The 18,201-nt window shown below is 37.6% G+C and overlaps 1 protein-coding gene across 6 annotated transcripts in view; it reads left to right on the forward strand.

Moving 5' to 3' along the window:
- Positions 1 to 18,201, forward strand: part of LOC113679328 (atrial natriuretic peptide receptor 1) — a 39,534-nt gene that overhangs the window by 17,574 nt on the left and 3,759 nt on the right. For all 6 annotated transcript variants that reach the window (XM_089185907.1, XM_089185904.1, XM_089185906.1 and 3 more), the window contains 19 exons: positions 51 to 1,034; positions 4,894 to 5,203; positions 5,672 to 5,846; positions 6,715 to 6,889; positions 8,431 to 8,581; positions 9,324 to 9,428; positions 10,346 to 10,546; positions 11,531 to 11,609; positions 12,145 to 12,250; positions 12,384 to 12,464; positions 12,935 to 13,012; positions 13,388 to 13,489; positions 14,113 to 14,184; positions 14,532 to 14,694; positions 15,355 to 15,504; positions 15,664 to 15,847; positions 16,330 to 16,470; positions 17,519 to 17,642; positions 18,101 to 18,169. In XM_089185907.1, the coding sequence (XP_089042033.1) occupies positions 636 to 1,034; positions 4,894 to 5,203; positions 5,672 to 5,846; positions 6,715 to 6,889; positions 8,431 to 8,581; positions 9,324 to 9,428; positions 10,346 to 10,546; positions 11,531 to 11,609; positions 12,145 to 12,250; positions 12,384 to 12,464; positions 12,935 to 13,012; positions 13,388 to 13,489; positions 14,113 to 14,184; positions 14,532 to 14,694; positions 15,355 to 15,504; positions 15,664 to 15,847; positions 16,330 to 16,470; positions 17,519 to 17,642; positions 18,101 to 18,169 (2,865 nt within the window). In that variant the 5' untranslated portion in view covers positions 51 to 635. The remainder of the gene's footprint in view (positions 1 to 50; positions 1,035 to 4,893; positions 5,204 to 5,671; positions 5,847 to 6,714; positions 6,890 to 8,430; positions 8,582 to 9,323; positions 9,429 to 10,345; positions 10,547 to 11,530; positions 11,610 to 12,144; positions 12,251 to 12,383; positions 12,465 to 12,934; positions 13,013 to 13,387; positions 13,490 to 14,112; positions 14,185 to 14,531; positions 14,695 to 15,354; positions 15,505 to 15,663; positions 15,848 to 16,329; positions 16,471 to 17,518; positions 17,643 to 18,100; positions 18,170 to 18,201) is intronic.

The following is an 18,201-nucleotide window of genomic DNA, read 5'->3' on the forward strand; positions in this document are numbered from 1 at the left end:
GATTACGTTAGTGGTAGATTAGACCTCTCTTGATTTGTTGTTTTCTGCAGGTAGAAGGGAGTTCATTTGGTAAGGTTCTCGTTGAATTTCTGCCGCTGTGTGGCTGGAAAAGATTCGCAGCGCAGTGTAATGCCGTCTTGTTGCTAACGAAGTAAAAATTTTGTATTATTCATGAGGCTGCCAAACCAGGATGCCTTTCAAATGAACCCAACCGGCTGGGACATTGGACCGTAACTCTCTGAGAAGTCAGACAGTCAGGTACAGTTGAAGCCGCCCTCTCAATGTCAGTATCGGACTGAAAGTATGGAAATATGGATAATCAAACTGTTGATCTGTCAAACTTAACTGGGTTGCTTTAACTGCTTGGACAAGCCATCCATATTGTTGTTGTGTTAAGAATTTACAGGGAGTATTGATCGACGATTGTAACCTGGCTGAGACCACAACTCTGGATAGTCGTGGATAGTTTTATTAGAATTTCTAACCGCAAAGGGCTGTGGAAATTTTTATCATCTGGATAAAACATTTTGTTTCTCGGATGAGTTTTATTTATCGTATAGAGATGGATCCGTCGATGTCTTCGATCGCTTGTGCATAGCTCTCGCCTCCAAAGCCATCTCAGAATCGTCTGTGCCATGACTGTGTTTACAGGAGTTATGGCGTCCACCGCAGTGTTTATTGTTTTTCTCATAATGATAAACTATTTAACGTTGGCGGAGAAAAAGGAGTACAAATTGGGTCTTCTCATACCATATTCTACGGTGATTCCACATTTCGAACACGACTTTAATAAGGGAGAATCTTTCGCAGCGGCTATGACAATCGCGGTGGAGAGATTAAATGCGGATCCAACGATTTTGGCCGATTATAATGTTACATTTGTATGGAAAGACACCAAGTGCGATGAATTGATTGCTGTCTACGAGCAGTTAAATCAAATTAATTCTGGAGTTCAAGCGTTCATAGGGCCTGGATGTAATTGTCAAACTGCTGCCAGGAACGCGGCGGCTTTCAACATGTCCATAATCTCGTTTGTAAGTATCATGTCTTCTCATGTTCTGAATTTTATGATATTTTCATTATGTTTTATTGTGATATTTGGTCTTGAGTTTTGTAGTTTTATATAAGTTTGTTATTATGCGCTTTTCTAGAGAAATCACGTAGACCTCCTCTCGTAAGGGAATCACTAGTTTGTCAGTTGGCTTCGAGTCAGTTTCTAACTGATTTTAGTTTACCAGCTGCCTCTTCGCCCTTAACGTTCGTATTCAAAACATCGCTAATTGCTCAGTTTTTGTTCTATTTGAGCTTCCTGAATATTTCATCGTGTTCCGTAATTCGAAGAATAGCCCCTTTCAGCAGGATCACTGCAAGCAACTGCCGCTCAATTTCATCGTTCATTCGATTAAAAGTGAGATGCACATTCAAGATATGCGGTGAAGTTAACTAAACTTGGCATGAGAAAGGGCAGTGTCAATCATTTTATCATGAAATCCTTCTTTCATTAAATCCTCGCAAAACACCACCGCGTCGCAAAGAGTGTCGCAAATTTGAACTATTACCATTTTGAATTATTCGTTTACCGGTGCCACATTCAAACTCTGTGTGATTTTATTGATATAAAGCTTACTTCCTCGCTGCGAAGAAAAGAAATTTTGGCCTCATTTGTGCAAATATGTATATTACTCACTTTCTATTTGACAATAAGGTTTTAAAAGGGTTTTCGGCTGTCAATATTACTTTCATGCACATTTCCGAACCCGCTGTTTTTGATCTAAACTCCCTTGTTTCATGTGTTTGTATTCGTAACGCGTTTGTCTCCAGTTCAAAAGAAACGCCTGAGGTGCTGTGCGTTTCACACACACTGGTTGCGAACTCATCCCACTGTTCCATACCTTTGTTTAAGATCGCCCTCTTTCGCTTATGAGGTGTAAACAACTTAAAAGTAAATGTGATTTGTGTTTCTGTTGTGATTCACGTGGCGGTTACTCCGGGTTACGTTTCAGAAGTGGTTTTATCTGTTTGGCATTTTCGAGATGATACTTCAAGTTGACAATTTCCTTTTAGGCTGGGAAGTTACATTCAAACAAACTAACAAACATCAAAATGCGGGGAGAAGAGAACTTGTTATTTCCTATCATTTCCTCCATGTACCATTAATTTGCTAAATGGAAATTCGTGTTATTTCAAAAGTAGAGAAAAGATATGACATCGTTTATGTTGAAACTATTTTTAAGCAGTGATTCAGCAAATACATTGCTTGGTATTCTCAGCTCAACACTCAGTTCTTTAATACTCTTAACTTCAAAAGCTGTTTTGATTTTTTAGTCTGACATTTATTGCTGAGAACATCAGCAAGAAGCATTAGTTATGAAAACATACTTGTGGTCTTAGCTACTTGAGTTGGAGTCGGAATGCTCTAATACCTCTTGATTTGAATAGCTTCCCTATGTTTTCATGTAGACTTTTAACCAAGATTGTTTTGTGGTTGGGCTGAAACAAGGGAAGTGCATGGTGCTATAAACTATACATAAGTATTGTGATGTGTCTTGCATTATGATTTACTTTTGTTTTAATTTAAAGTTTTAAATTCCACTCAGCTGTGTATTTTTCCATTTTCTGGATGATTCCAGACTGGTTTCCATCGAACCGGAAAATATTGCACTCTACATTTATTATTCCACGCTTGAAATTTTGCAGGATGCAAATTCTGCGCCTATGTGTAGGTCAAATTCTTGACAGGAGCTTTGTTTCAATTGAGGGAGCCATTTTCTTTCTTTCTTTTTAAAATTGTGAGAAATTTCAAGCTTACAAGAAACACTCTTTCACTCTCTAAAATTTTGTTACTGAAATGTATAAATCTTGGATACTCACAGATTTGAATTAATTTCAGCCGCTTGTCAAGGGTTTGGCACTCCATATGAGCTTAAAACCAAATTGAGTATTTTTGTTGGCTCAAATTACAAAATTTTCTTGTTATTGTGAAGTTTGAAATTAACTTGAAATAACTGTGAAAAAAGTCATGTTGAGTCTTTACATTATCAACACGGTTTTTACAAGCTTGACCATTTGTGCCAGTCTTGATGCAAAATTTAACTCACTGTTGATATTCATTTCAAAAATGATTAATTATTGAATATTGCTGTGTGAGCCTAAAGGAGCTGTGAAGATCAATAGATCCATCTGGGAAATCGCTACCAAAATTAAAAATTTATAACCAGGTTAAATACGCTAAACCCCACTGGAAGAAATTACTCACTTTTATTATTAAGGATATAAAGACAATGTGACTTGTTATGGGCAGAGTGACAATGCCAAATTGCTCAAATTTACAATGTCCTAGTTTTTGTATGAAGAGTGGTATTGCATTAACCCCCTGCTAAGAAATTCAGTGATTCTGTATAATATAAATACATCTTTTTTGCCACTAAACAACATGTGCTGTCTTAAAATGAAACTTCATAAGATTAGCAAATTCAAGGAGCTAATTTGGTTACTTAGTCTATTGAAGTGTGTTCTTTATTGTTTGGTGGTTTAATTTGCAGCTTCTGTTGTGAATAACTTGTATATTAAATCTCCAAGAGAATTCAAAATTATCTTTGTCTAAAGCTGTGCTTTATGAGATCCTTGTTTGGTGAATTTTGTCAGAGCTTTTTGAAGTACATGTATATCCCATGAACAGCTGTTGATATGAGAGTAAAGCAAATAGCAGAGTCAGTTTTTTTTTTCATGAAAAGTGGTTTAACTAGCCTTCAAAGTTTTCAGAAAGAAATAAATTTTGTGAGATCTGAGGACTTCAGAATTTAAGCCAGTGTTGATGTATCAACTACAGTGGTTTTAACTTTATGATCAAGTCATCATATGAAGTGATGACTGTACCTGCTATCAAAGTGCATGTGAGTGATTTCCTTTTAACCTGTTACTTTCAAGATTGAGGAAAGGACTATTAAAATATTACAGTTATACAACTTGTTGATATAAAATCTTTGGATATTAGCTTTCATATAATAAAATTTAACAATTCTGCTTACCTCACCCCTTGCTCTAAAATTGTATAATTGAATCCCCTAACCCTTTAAATCCCAAGAGTGACCAGTATCTAATTTTTCCTCACAGTAATACTGCTGAATCAGTCTTTAAGTTTATGAGAATAAAGGAAATGATCGCCATCCTAAGAAGCTTTGATTATGAAACCAATTCTCCCTGTTAGTATCAAAGGGAATTTGTATATAAGAGTTTGGAAAATATAGATACTTATGTTAGAATGAAAAATGTTAATCTTCACTGTTCCTTTATTACCAAGGGGTAATTAAAATAATATGAGTTTATATGGAGTGTATCAAATGAATATATTTCCATTTAGAGAAGGCATGAGACAAAAGAAAAATATTAACTTGGGGATACTGTTTGATTTTAACGCCACATTTCAGAGATAAAAGTATAAGTTATATTTGGCACACAGTGTGAAGAATGGGTATTTAGGTCACGAGAGCAAGAGTTTAACAACTTAACCTATTAACTCCCAGGATCTGATTGTTAATTCTCCCCTCCAGCTTCTACACATTTCCTTGTAAATTAGTTACAAGAATTTGGTGTGAAATTAAGGTAACAAATTCTATGGGATAAGTTTGAGTATTCTCTTTACCTGTATGCTGGTTAACCCTTTAACTCCCAGATCAAATTTGTAATTCTCCTTACTGTTAACCATACAATTCTTGAAACGTTAGTTCTGAGAATTTAGTATTGGATCAACTAATTATCCCTAACTTGATATTTTTCTTTATTCTCATCACTTACTGGTTGATATTGTATTGATATTGTAAGGAGAAATTCTGTCTTGGTCATTCATGGGAGTTGAAGGGTTAATGTATTAATTCTGCCTTTTATTTGTTTTAGATGTGCAGTGCTGCAGAGCTATCTAATAAAAAGAAATTCCCCACATTTTCTCGGACTTTTGCTGTTGACAATCAAGTTGCTCCCAGTATCATCAGTCTGTTAAAATATACCTACAATTGGACTAGAGTCGCTATTATTGTTGAGAATACAACAAAATGGATGGATTTGAAAGACTACCTTTTGGAGGAATTTGAAAAAGAGGGAATAGATGTAGCTATGGAATACACAACTGTGAACAATGTGCTTTATGAAAGTAAAGATGAGGCACAGTTTCGTGATGCACTGAAGGAGCTCAAGAGTAAAGCACGTAGTAAGTCGTTTGACTCATGATTGGTAGAGTCAGATGTTACATCAGTTCTGTTATCTTTGCTTCTGGGTTCCAGATGTAGCCAGATCATACTGTTGTGGGTTTTTGGGGCTTTTTTAGAATACAGGAAATGACCACCCACTCCAGAAGCTCTTGATTGTTAAACAAATTCTCCTTGTCGTTAACACTAGAAATTAATAGAGAACATGATGGGGAATATGCATACTGATGTTGGTGTGTGAAGGTTAAGGATAATGTAGGAAATATTATGTTTATTTCTATTTTTGTTGGCTCAGTGTCTGAGCATTGGAGATACAAATGTGATGGGCTGGGCGTTGATTCCTGTATGTAATGTAAACTTTTAACTCAGTTTTTCCTTTTTGTTTTTACCCTCATGACTAAGCAAAGAACAACTTTCTTCATTCCACAACCAGGCAAAGATTTTACTTTCTTTCTTATTCTGTCTTTCAGTTGTTCTAGTTATTGGTAGCTACACCATTGGCCTGGAGACGCTCTACCTTGCCAAGCAGCAGGAGATGATCGATGGAAACTATTCATTCATCTTATTTGAGTTAGATCAATTGACAGTAAAGAGAAACAATAAGCTCAAGTTCTTTTGGTTCCATCAACTTCCTTCTGTAAAAAGGTTGGTATTTAACAAGCTTTGACTCCCAAGATCTGATTGTTAATTCTCTCCTTTAGTTGTTACACACTTCCTTGTAAATTAGTTTTGAGAATTTGATGTTAGATCAAGACAACAAGTTCTACCGAATGAGTTTGAGTACAGTATTCTCATTATTATCATTATTCTCATATGGTGAGAACTGTTGGAGGTAAATTATGGTTTCATTTTACCAAAAGCATGGTTACCACAGAACAAGGAAAAGTCAGGGACTTTCACTTTGACTCAGGGAAAATTTACATTTTTGAAAGAAGTCAAGGAAAGGTGAAATTTCAAGTAAATATAAAGTTGTTCATTTTGTCTTGGCCCTCTTCATGATGAAAGATGGTGAAACTTTCCTTATTGTAATGTTGATGTTACTGATATACATTGTGTAGTACAGTTGACAGATTCCTGACAAACATATTCTTTCCCTTTGTAATGCAAGTTTAAGTTGGTTCATGAAGGATAATGATTTTCTTCTTTTTAATTCTTTACTGCCATTTCTTGAATTCTGAAGAGCATTTTCACAGACATGAGAGGTATTGGATTGGTAGAATTTAGTGAAACGAAATTGAAGCAAGCTGATGTTGGGTTTCCAAGAAAGTAAATTTTTTAAATATATTGCCTAAATAAAGGAACTATCAATTTATGTATGACCAAGAATTTTTTTTAATGCGACCATTTCATGATTGATGTCAGTTGAAGGTGAATTTTTGAAAAGATGAGCTTGGAGCCCAGAAATGGCTAGCTTCCTGAAAAGACATCTTGATAAGAACTATTTGAGGTATTCATCTGTCAGTTGTTCTTGATGGAAAAAGCTGAGACAAGATTGTCTACATTTCTATTTCAGAAACATTAGTAAAAGTGACATTCCAGAAGCTATGCAGGCAGCACTCGTTTTGGCGGTGAAGAATCCACGTGGAAGTGGTTATGAAAATTTTGTGACTCAAGTCAAGCTGAAGACATCAAAGAGTCCTTTCTTCAGTATGACATATAATAAATCAAATTTGGCATTTGCAAACAGTGTAAGTACAAATATAAGCAGAAATCTTTTTGGAAGATATTAATAATTAGAGGCAAAAGTACTTGGCGCACTTCCCCTTGAATAGGGGTTGACTCCATTAAACATAATAAGCAGAAATCTTGTAATTCTTGTCTAATAAGTTTCTCCACCCACCTCTGCTCCCCAAGGCAGTGTAACCTGGTGGTTACCAATTTTTGATGTCTACACCAGAGCCAGATAACATTTACATGGGGTAGAGGGGGGGGGGGGGGTAAACGAGTTATAAAAAAATTTAATAGGTATTAGAGTGTGTGCTAAAACTTTTTTCACTTCCTGTAGGTCTCTTTAAAAAAAATTTTTAGAAGAGGCTGGAAATGTAACAAAATTATTATGGTCTGCTTTATGATATGATAATTGTCATGTCTTGCTAGGAAGTGCGTAGCAACATGTGCTATTTATATGAAGTTTCTCTACTTGACTGACATCATAGAAATGTTAAGAATATTTTAGGATCTAATTCTTTTGGTCCACATGTCATAAGTTATGGTTTTTCCCTCCTGTGGTTTGTTGCTCATGAGCCTCATGCTTACAGGGCCTGTGTGTGAATTTTATCTTCCTGTGATAATAGCATGATATCTCACATTAGTGAGTGAGGGGAACAAGTGAGAGATGCTTTCAACACAGGGGCATATCCTCAACCCTTTCAGAAATGTTAAGAATATTTTAGGATCTAATTCTTTTGGTCCACATGTCATAAGTTATGGTTTTTCCCTCTTGTGGTTTGTTGCTCATGAGCCTCATGCTTACAGGGCCTGTGTGTGAATTTTATCTTCCTGTGATAATAGCATGATATCTCACATTAGTGAGTGAGGGGAACAAGTGAGAGATGCTTTCAACATAGGGGCATATCCTCAACCCTTTCAGAAATGTTAAGAATATTTTAGGATCTAATTCTTTTGGTCCACATGTCATAAGTTATGGTTTTTCCCTCCTGTGGTTTGTTGCTCATGAGCCTCATGCTTACAGGGCCTGTGTGTGAATTTTATCTTCCTGTGATAATAGCATGATATCTCACATTAGTGAGTGAGGGGAACAAGTGAGAGATGCTTTCAACACAGGGGCATATCCTCAACCCTTTCACCCCTAAGTGTGACTAGCATCTAATTTCTCCTTACAATATTACCCCTGAATCACACATTAGAGTCACAAGAATAAAGCAAATGATCACCAACTAAAAAAAAAACTAATGACTGTTAAACAGATTCTCCTTTTCAACACCTAAGGAATACTCTAGAGATTAGTAAAGAGAATTTGCACACTGATGTTTGGGTGTAAAGTGTTAAGCAAGCATGTAACGTTTTCCTTTTCGTATAGAGACAATTTGAAACATGCATTTTAAGTGTAGGGAATGAGTAGTTTATCTGCATCTAAGTTCACCTTAGGGAAGTGCCTCTTCAACTTCTAACATTTCAGTTAAAAAATTTCTTTTCACTGAAAAAAAACAAAAAACTGATGGTTATTCTGCTTGTAGGGTGTGAATGAATGTTTGATTTTTTTATTCAGCCTCCCATTTATGCTGGGTACCTGTACAATGCTGTATACCAATTTGGCTTAGCACTGAACAGATCTCAAGCCCTTCTAGAATCTGAGGGGCAGAATAGAACCCCTACAGGAGCAGACATATCTGCACAGCTTCGGGATTACACCTTTGATGGTTAGTAGAAACAGTAGTAAGGTCTTCTCAACTGCACAGTGTGTCTTGAGCTGGTCCTGACCTTGAACAAAGTAGTTTCACCTCTGCCACTTGCACTCAGTCAGTAGGTTCAAGTACAAACACTTTGGATGCATCAAAAGGGCTTTACATCTGTGGACGTAGAGATAGGTTTTAGCAAACTGTGAGGAAAATTTGACAAGTTATTGACGGGTGAAAGTGATCAGCATTCCATGAAGAATGAATTACTCCTTGGCAGAAATACCCCTACTTGCTTCATGCTGAATAAATCAGGATACACTCTGGGAGAATGGACTGCTTGGCTTGGACTTTTTGTTTTGTTACATATGACAAAAGACTGCTCCATGTTGATGACTCCAGAACTGCAAAATTTTTTATTCATTTCAGCATGACAGAGTTCTCTTTATAGGGGAATCTTTGTTTAGAGGGATGTGTCGTTTGATCTTATAGTTTGATTGTCTTGATGAAAGTGGGTCAGACGGGGGGTGGTTGGCCCTAATATAGAAACTGATGTTTCAAGAACCTTAGTGGAAGTCATCATAGAGTGGCTGCTACAGTAGTCACTGACAACAATCCTTCTCATTACTGCTCTCACCTGGATAATCAGACTAAAGGATTTCCTGTTGCTCCTTGGTTTAAACTGTTTACTGTATGATTGAAACAATGTCTGTAATGTTTTGAAGTCAAAGTTAGGGTGTTTTTCTTCAATTTGTACTTGTTACAGGCATTCAGGGTTACAGAATACATTTGGATAACAATGGGGATGCACAATTCAACTTGACTCTGCTAGATGTCAGAAAAAATCCAACTCACAGCAAGGATCCCTATTGTGAGTTATAGGCCTAAGCTGAATACAGCATGCATGTGTCAATTTATCAGTGAAGTGCAAGACATGTAAGCTAACTGTGGTCTCAATTAAAGAAAAAAAAGCAGTGTTTATGTTTGTGAGCTTAAATATGTTTTGAGCCCAGCTCAGAATCATTTTAGCCCAAGCTGCTAGGCAAGGGATAAAATGACTTCCTGAAGGATTGAAAACAGATTTATGCTCGAGAACATAAACTCTATGTAATAACTGTAATTATAACTTTGGTGTGCATTGAGAACATAAGAACTAAAAAAAAATGACTACAAAATGGTCTGAACTGTTACACAAGCTTGTGAGTGGGCTAAAATACATTTTAGCCTTTGGATATTTCTATTTAAGGTCTCAAATGCACAATAATGCCCAACAGAGTGATGATACATATGCTGTAACTTCTGTGTATGATATCAATTGACGCAGAAATATTTTTCTAAAATCAATGCAACATGAAATGGTTGTGACAATCAGCAACAATTTTGAAATTGTCCAATTTAAAATAGCAGGTAATTTAGTGTTAACAACTGGGTTGAAAACGTAAATTAGCCACCGTAAAGAGTAAAAAAGCTGACGTTTCGAGCGTTAGCCCTTCGAAACGTCAGCTTTTTTACTCTTTACGGTGGCTAATTTACGTTTTCAACCCAGTTGTTAACACTAAATTACCTGCTATACTCTCCCACTGACACAGCACCACAGTTTCTTTAGAAACTTACCCCTTTATTCAATTTAAAAATAGGATTGTTTAATGTGTGCAGAACTCAAGAAAACATTACTAGTGTCTTTTAGTTAACTTTCAGTTTGCATAACCAGGATGTCACCCATATTTCTTTCTTAGCTGGTTGCTCCTCTTTCCTCGCCAATAATACTGTATTTTTTTTTTCTGACAGATTTTGTTGAAGTTGGAGATTTCCAGATAAAATATGGTAATTTGTCCGGTAACAGGTCCCAGACAGGTTTCCCTCACCTTGTATTCCGCAAAAACTTTACCAAACTGTGGGTGGGGGGAAGTAGAAAAGCACCCAAGGACCGTCCCAATTGTGGATTCAACAATGAGCTGTGCCCTGATCCGACGGGTGGGGTGCATCCAGGTAATGTTGAACGTACAATACTTGTGTTGTAATTAGTTTTACATGATGAGCTGAATTATACACACAATTGGATTGGTTCCCACCTATGTTTTATTGGAGTACAAATGCACAGATGACTTCACCATGAACAAAATTGTACTTTGATATCACATAAAACAAACATTGTGTAGATGTCATGTTATCATGGGTCTGTTCAATAATTGGTCAAAGGAGACGTCAAAATGTGGTATGAACATCAGCGACACAAATGGCTGCGCCTTGTTTGCCCCTTTTTTGTTCTTATCACATTTTATGTCATCTGTGATGTTTACTGAACAGCCGCATGGCAACATGGAATCTATTTGTTAGCCCTTTAACAACTAAGAGTGACTGGCATCTAATTTCTCCTTACCAGATCACCCCCTTACTAAAACATTAAGGTCATGAGAATAAGGGAAACGATCAACAACTAAAGATACTCTTGATTGTTAAACAAATTCTCCTTTTCAATACCTTAAGAAATGTACAGAGAAAGTATGGAGAATATGCATACTGATGTTGGGGTGTAAAGGGTTAATTGTTGGGTGGTCATGAAGAATGCTCAAGCTACTACTCAGAATTTTCCAGCGAAATGCATGTATCAATGGCCTGAGATGATTTCTTTTTAATTGCAGACATGAAGACTGTTTTCCAGTTACTTTACACTGATCTCTCCTTTACTTCTTTTAATTCCCAGAAATGATCAATCTGTGACTTCTCCTCATGGTTTCAATGCATTTTCTTTCAAAGAGTTGATGAGAACAATGAAACTCATCAGCAAGAATTTGCTGTCTTCACATAAAATTATATATTTTATAGTTTTTTTTTTTTTTAATGGATGACTAATCTTAAAATTTGCCTTCTATTCTATTTGCACATTTTGTCATATATCAGCTCCTGCTAACTTTTTTTCTTGCTAATTATCGGGAATTTTTTAACTGTGATCACCATTCCATCCACGTCTAGACAACAAAAAAGAAATCATTGCTGGAGTTTCATGTGGTCTGGGTTTCCTTGCCATTCTACTTGTGATAAATTTAGTCAGGTAAGTGACAATGAGTGCGTCTTGTGTGGCTGTTGTCAAAATAATGTGTGAAAATATAAAAAGGTTTAGTGAAATTAACCCTTTAACTCCCAGAAGTGATTAACTTCTCCCTATAATATCGATACATCATCCACCAAACAGGTAATGAGAATCAATAATCAGGTAGAAGTTTTTATCTTGATCTAACACCAAATTCTTGTTACTAATTTACAAGGAAATGTGTCGTAGCTAGAGGGGAGAATTAACAATCAGATCTTCGGATTAAAGGGTTAAGGAGTTGAAAGAAGATTAGAAACTATAAAAGTATACGCGTGGTAGAGCTTTCTGTGCAAAATACAAGATGGTAGATTAAACTTTATCTTGATAGAGTTTGCTCTGGAATGTGTGAGTTAACCAATTTTACGGATGTTTTCAAAATTTTGGCTTGTTCGTGGAGAACTTTGTCATGGTTTTCCTCTATGTACTCATTATCAGTTATGCATGACCATAAAGGAGACCTTTTTTCTTTACTCCGTTTTGTTTTCTTGTTTTCCAGACAGTACAGGTTGGAAAGAGAACTGAAAAGTAGATTATGGAAGATTGACTATAATCAACTGGGCTTTGAGCGAAGAGCATCAAATACCTCGTTAGCAAGTGCCATGGTATGTTTTTTTGACCCACAAGAAACGCTGATCATGTCGGATATCAATGCACTTACAGGCCTTCAAAACTTCTGAAAAGCAATTTCTGGTTGAAGGGCAGACTCAGACTGATATTTTTTCTTTTTTGTAACAGAGAGAAACAAATGAAGAAGCCATGCCCCTGATAACGGAAGAAAGCAGCGATGGAAAAATCACAACTGTAGGAAGCTACAAGGTAATGTGAACCATTTGGGACGTAACAGAAACTAAGAGTCAAGTCAAGAAAAACCAAAGCTTTCCCGGATTCCTCTCTACACTTAATCGAAAATATCTTTACCGAATTAACGTAAATTGATCGATTTATAGTGGTAATAGGACCGACATGAAGTCCTGTTATAACTACCAAATAATTAAAACCTTGATAAAATTTGAGAAAGAAACTAGACATCGGTTACACGTTTTAATAAAAAATAAAATAACAGTTAGCTCGGCGAAATGCGAGACAACATCGCGCGCACGTGACGCGTTCTGTCCACTTACACAGGCACGACGTGTTAATTGTCCCTTTAACTTGTATATTACAATGTCTAATTACAAGCATGACGCGTACAGTCCTATTAGTGCTCATATCGATTGGTGATAACCCATCGCGTTCGAGAATTTTGCGTTAGTTTTGATTAATCAAGAAACTTTTCTAACTTGCAGGGCAATATGGTTACAGTGGCTAAACTTCCTAAAGGTCATTTAGATCTGACAAGGAAAGTTCTTTTGGAGCTAAAACAGGTATTTCGTTTGGATGACACAGATATACTAAAGAACAGATTGTAATATGTATTGTCTCGTTTATCATTTCCTCGGTAGAATTGACGAAACACGACGCAATCATTTCTGAAATTTAGTGCCTCTGCTATAATCACCTTGTACGAGGTGATAATAGCAAGATATGACGGAATCCTCGACCAATCAGAGCGCGAGAATCTCTATACATATCTAAGCAATTACTTAACTTTGTTACTCTTGCCGAGAAAGATTTAGAGCGTTCCAATTCTGCGTGGAAAGCAGCTCTCTTACTCTAAGGTATTATGAGAATTCCCATGATGTAAACATCTTGCAGCTTACCACTAATCATCGTTCTGTTTGTTTGGATTTTTTCTATAGATGAGGGATATTAGACATGATAATTTGAATCAATTCATCGGTGCTTGTGTGGAGCCTGAAATTTGTATTGTAATGCAATATTGTTCTAGAGGAAGTCTACAGGTAAGAAATAAACCGAAAAACTTACAAAAGTTATTTATTTGACTCAAAATAAATAAATGTTGGACATTGAGTTTGATAGAAGGAGTAGTGTTATTCTACGCATAAATAAGACTCTCCAGACATGATGTGTCAACTAATTTTGACGCTGAATAAAGGGATAAGTTTCTTAAGAAACTGTGGTGCTGCGTCGGTGGGAGAGTAAAACAGGTAATTTAGTGTTAACAACTGAGTTGAAAACGTAAATTGGCCACCGTAAAGAGTTTAAAGGCTGACGTTTCGAGCGTTAGCCCTTCGTCAGAGCGATTGACGAAGGGCTATCGCTCCGACGAAGGGCTAACGCTCGAAACTTCAGTCTTTAAACTCTCTACGGTGGCCAATTTACGTTTTCAACTCAGTTGTTAACACTAAATTACCTAATTTTGACGCTGATTGTAGCTATGGACTCGCTCGCGTGAAAGTCTTTGTAATTCAGTGGTAGGGCATTGGAAGGTGAAATCCGAAGGTGCGAGGTTCTACTTCTCGTGGCGCATTCAGACTTCTTCCCCTGTCCCCAGCTTGTTACAAAACAAATAATATTTTCTTTGTTTGTTCCCTGGTATTTAAGTATGATTTATGTCTCATAGGATATTTTAGAAAATGAAGACGTCAAGCTGGATCACATGTTTATAGCTTCCCTTGTAGCGGACATAGTGAAGGTAGCTAAATGTCATCTTTGGAGGATACTTGTAAGACCGTTGTACCATAAGGTCATAACCCTTTAACCCCTAAGAGTGACTAACATCTAATTTCTCCTCACAACGTCACCCTTGAATCAAACATTTATGTCATGAGAATAAAGGAGATGATCACCAACTAAGGAAGCTCTTGATTGTTGAACAAATTCTCCTTGTCAGAACCCTAGGAAATGTCTAGGGAGTAGTATGGAGAATATGCACACTGATGTTAGGGAGTAAAGGGTTAACTACGTTAGCTAAAATTCGATGAAGTCGAGGGAGACAATTTTTTTTGCGCAAATTCTAAATCCACGATCATTTCCTTATAGGGTATGGCATACATGCACAGTACAGATGTAAAATCTCACGGTAATCTCAAGTCTTCTAATTGTTTGGTGGACAGCCGCTGGGTGTTGAAGATCACCGACTATGGTCTCCCTTCTTTTAGAAACAAGTTGAAAAAGAACAGAGAAGACTACGCCTATTATCGAGGTGAGAGGATTCTCTGGGTGTTGAAAGTACTTTCCAGTAGCCAGTGTCGTACGCTAGTGTTTTACCAGCATATTTGGGATTGTCAAGGTTATTCTTATGAATAAGGTCTTTTGCGGAAAACAAACAAACAAACCTGAAAAACAGGGTGCTTCCACGTCAGGACCTCCTCCCCTTATTTTACGCCTTGATCTCCCATGAAAATTCAATGTGGAAGTGAATTGAAAATCCCTCACCTTGTGATGAGGGTCAAATATTTGGGAGAGGACTAAAACAAGAGAAAAATGCGGGAAAAAAAGCTGTGGAAAGTGTGAAATAGGCAATCGATCTGATGGAGAGAATACTGCTCGTCCATTTGCAAAATGTATTTTTCCCTCCGGAAAATAGATCTTATGAGCGATAGCATGCAGTGTTAAGCTTTATGAAGCCGTGGCTAGCCTGTCTCATCATTTCAAGTACATCCTTGCTTCCTGTCACGAAACCTCAGGTCGTAAGACCACACCTCATGTTTTGTCACGACACCTCGTGCGCGATTTGTGACGATACTTTTGTCACGTGAAATTATGTCATGCTAATTCATGTCTACTTATTGTTTCCTACTGATTTCCAACAAAAAGATAGAAATGAATTGACATTGAAGGTCCTTTGCATCCTTCTTTGTAGACTTACTTTGGGTAGCTCCGGAACTGTTACGAATTCCAAATCGTTCTTTGAGGGGAACCCAAAAAGGCGATGTCTATAGCTTTGCTATAATTTTACAAGAGTTCCACACAAGGGAAGGTCCTTACAGTGCAAATTTCATGGAACCAAAAGGTTAGTTGGCGCACTGTTGATCAACGATGATAAAAAGCATCGTTCATTTGATCACTTTGTTTTAACTGCTTGTTAAAAACTCTTTGGTTCATTTTGCTGGTAGTTATTCCTTTGAAATCATGGTTAAATTTTCGTAATTTGCGTTCTTTGTTGCCGTAGACATTATCCGTAGAGTAAAGGATGGTGAGTTCCCACCCTTCCGTCCGACAGTTACAACACTGATAACTGGTGTGGAGGAGCTACGGGAACTGATGAAGCAATGTTGGAATGACAACTCGGAAGAGAGACCAGACTTTCACGAGATTAAAAAGATCATGCACAAAGTTCTGGTCAACAACGGCATGTAAGTTGACCAGATTTCCAGCATCTATATTTGCCTTAACCAGCCTTCACTTGTGAAGGACGAAAGGGAGGATTAGAGTCAGTATTTAGCTGGTCAACTGCTTTTCCTCGCTGCAATTTTTATTCCATGCGAATTTCGTTTAATTGGTTTTATGGTCTTCGTCACAATAGCCAATTTTGAGGAGAGGTTTTTGAATATATTCAGAGCTGAACGATTTGAGGAGGAGAGGATTATTGAATTTATGAAACTGAAGGAAAGGTTAAAATTTTGTAATGTAGTGAAAATTTCCCTCCCCATCCCCTTTTATGCCCTGTTGGCGACGACTGATCCCTACTCCGTTCCCCCTGAAAACCATGTGATTTCTCCCTCCCCCCCAAAGAAATCCTTCACCCCCCCGAACAGATCGCAAGAAGCTTAGAGGGGAAATCAGAGCTTAGATCATGGTAATCAAACGATAAGTGCCTTTGATGTTCCCTTAATAGGAAGACGAATATCTTCGATAACATTGTTTACATGATGGAAAAGTACGCTGATAACTTGGAGGAGCTTGTAATGGAAAGAACCGGTCAGCTGATTGAGGAGAAAAAGAAGACGGATGCACTTCTGGAAAGAATGCTACCAAGGTGAGTCAACATTCGGTAACAGCAGACGAGTGGTGCGCTCTTTTAGAGATTTCTTGGATGTAATATTTCAGCTATTAGTAACTTGAGTAACTTAGTCATGTAGCTAGAGACACATTCTCGTCTAGCTTTATTACATGTTGAAGAACTGAAGGTACACAAGTACTGATGCTCGCCCAGTAGCGGAAACAGACGATGACGTAGGTATGATGTTATGAAGGATTTGTGGGCGGGTTGAACGGGACTGACATATTCGTAGTTTTAAGGTTAAGTTTGTCAGAAGTTGTCCTAACAAATCCAGGAAAGAGTTTGTTCCACATAAGTACGATTTTAATCCATAATCATTGCTGTGCTAGTTAAAACGCATATACACATATCTCCGAACCATGGAAACCTTTAGAGGGGTTTATCTTGACGTTTAGGTTTCGCGTTTGCTTCTATAAGAAAAAATTGACGCAAACGCAAACGAACAAGATGTTTAAAGTTGGTGGGATAAGAGGTGGAATTAGATAGACAGTTTAACTGTGCGAAGAGGACTGTAAACGATAAGGTGGACATGATACCGAGGCTCGATTTCAAAACTCAACGAACGCATGTACATTCGGCTTGATTGCGCGATCTAAGACTTATGTAAGACTCACGGAATTTCGCCCCTGGAACTCGAGAAAGGTAACGGACGGAAAATAGCTAATGACCATGAATCAGTCATAACCGGATTTACACTCGTGCTGACGCACAAGATTATGTCAGGAAGTTAGAAAGTCAAATCCAAGAAAATGTCAGAAACAAAGACAGTCAGCCAGTTTTAAAGAAGTTGCGGAGATCGACAGACCTATTCATAGGAAGGTAAACGTCCTCAAAGGCAGTCAGCAAATTTTAGAGGTTGAAGAGATGAATGGACCACTCCATACTAGGATATACGTCTTTGTCAGAGATTTCTCAGGGTGAGTGTAGCTGGTTTAAGCTGAATTTGTTATCACGGTTTTCATTTTCTGCGTCGAGTTGGACACTACTTGGCTTCGCAGTAATTCCTTTTTTGGTCCCATTGCAGACCTGTGGCTGAGCAACTCAAAAAGGGCCAAGAGGTAGAAGCAGAGAGTTTCCATGAAGTGTCAATCTACTTCAGTGATATCGTAGGATTCACCAGCCTCTCCTCTGGGAGTACACCGATGCAGGTGCGTTGTTCATTAGTTGCTCTTGTCCCTCCGGAGACAACCGGCAATAAACCGTCCCCCTCACTCTTTCCCCTCTCAAACCAGCATTACCGTATCTTCCAGGTCAGCGTCAGTATCCGAGAAATTATACATCTACCTCTCCTTAACCCCAACATTAACCCTAATTCGGTATAGGTTGACTGTTGTTTGGTCAGCTGCGCAGTTGCTCGGAAACTAACATTTATCACAACTTCCAGTGAGATTTCTAAGTCTTTAATTCATCTCTCACAGTAGCTCTTGTGGTATTCTTTAAGATCTCTTGCAGGTACACAAGCTTAATAAAATCCTCTCGTGTTCCTTAAAATACGGCGTTGAATAAGTCAAGCGTTCATTGTTTTTTTCGGTGCATACAGTGCGTGGCTTGGCTAAGCCAGTGTATTCCTGCTGATGTAAGTTAAACGGCATTTTCTTTTATACAGGTTGTGACTTTGCTCAATGATCTATACACGCTGTTTGATAACATCATTCAGGAGTATGACGTGTATAAAGTAAGTGCATATGAGATGTTTGAAATGTGGAA

Source organism: Pocillopora damicornis, chromosome 10 (genome assembly GCF_964200805.1).
Source record: "Pocillopora damicornis chromosome 10, jaPocDami1.2, whole genome shotgun sequence".
NCBI classification, from domain to species: Eukaryota; Metazoa; Cnidaria; class Anthozoa; order Scleractinia; family Pocilloporidae; genus Pocillopora; species Pocillopora damicornis.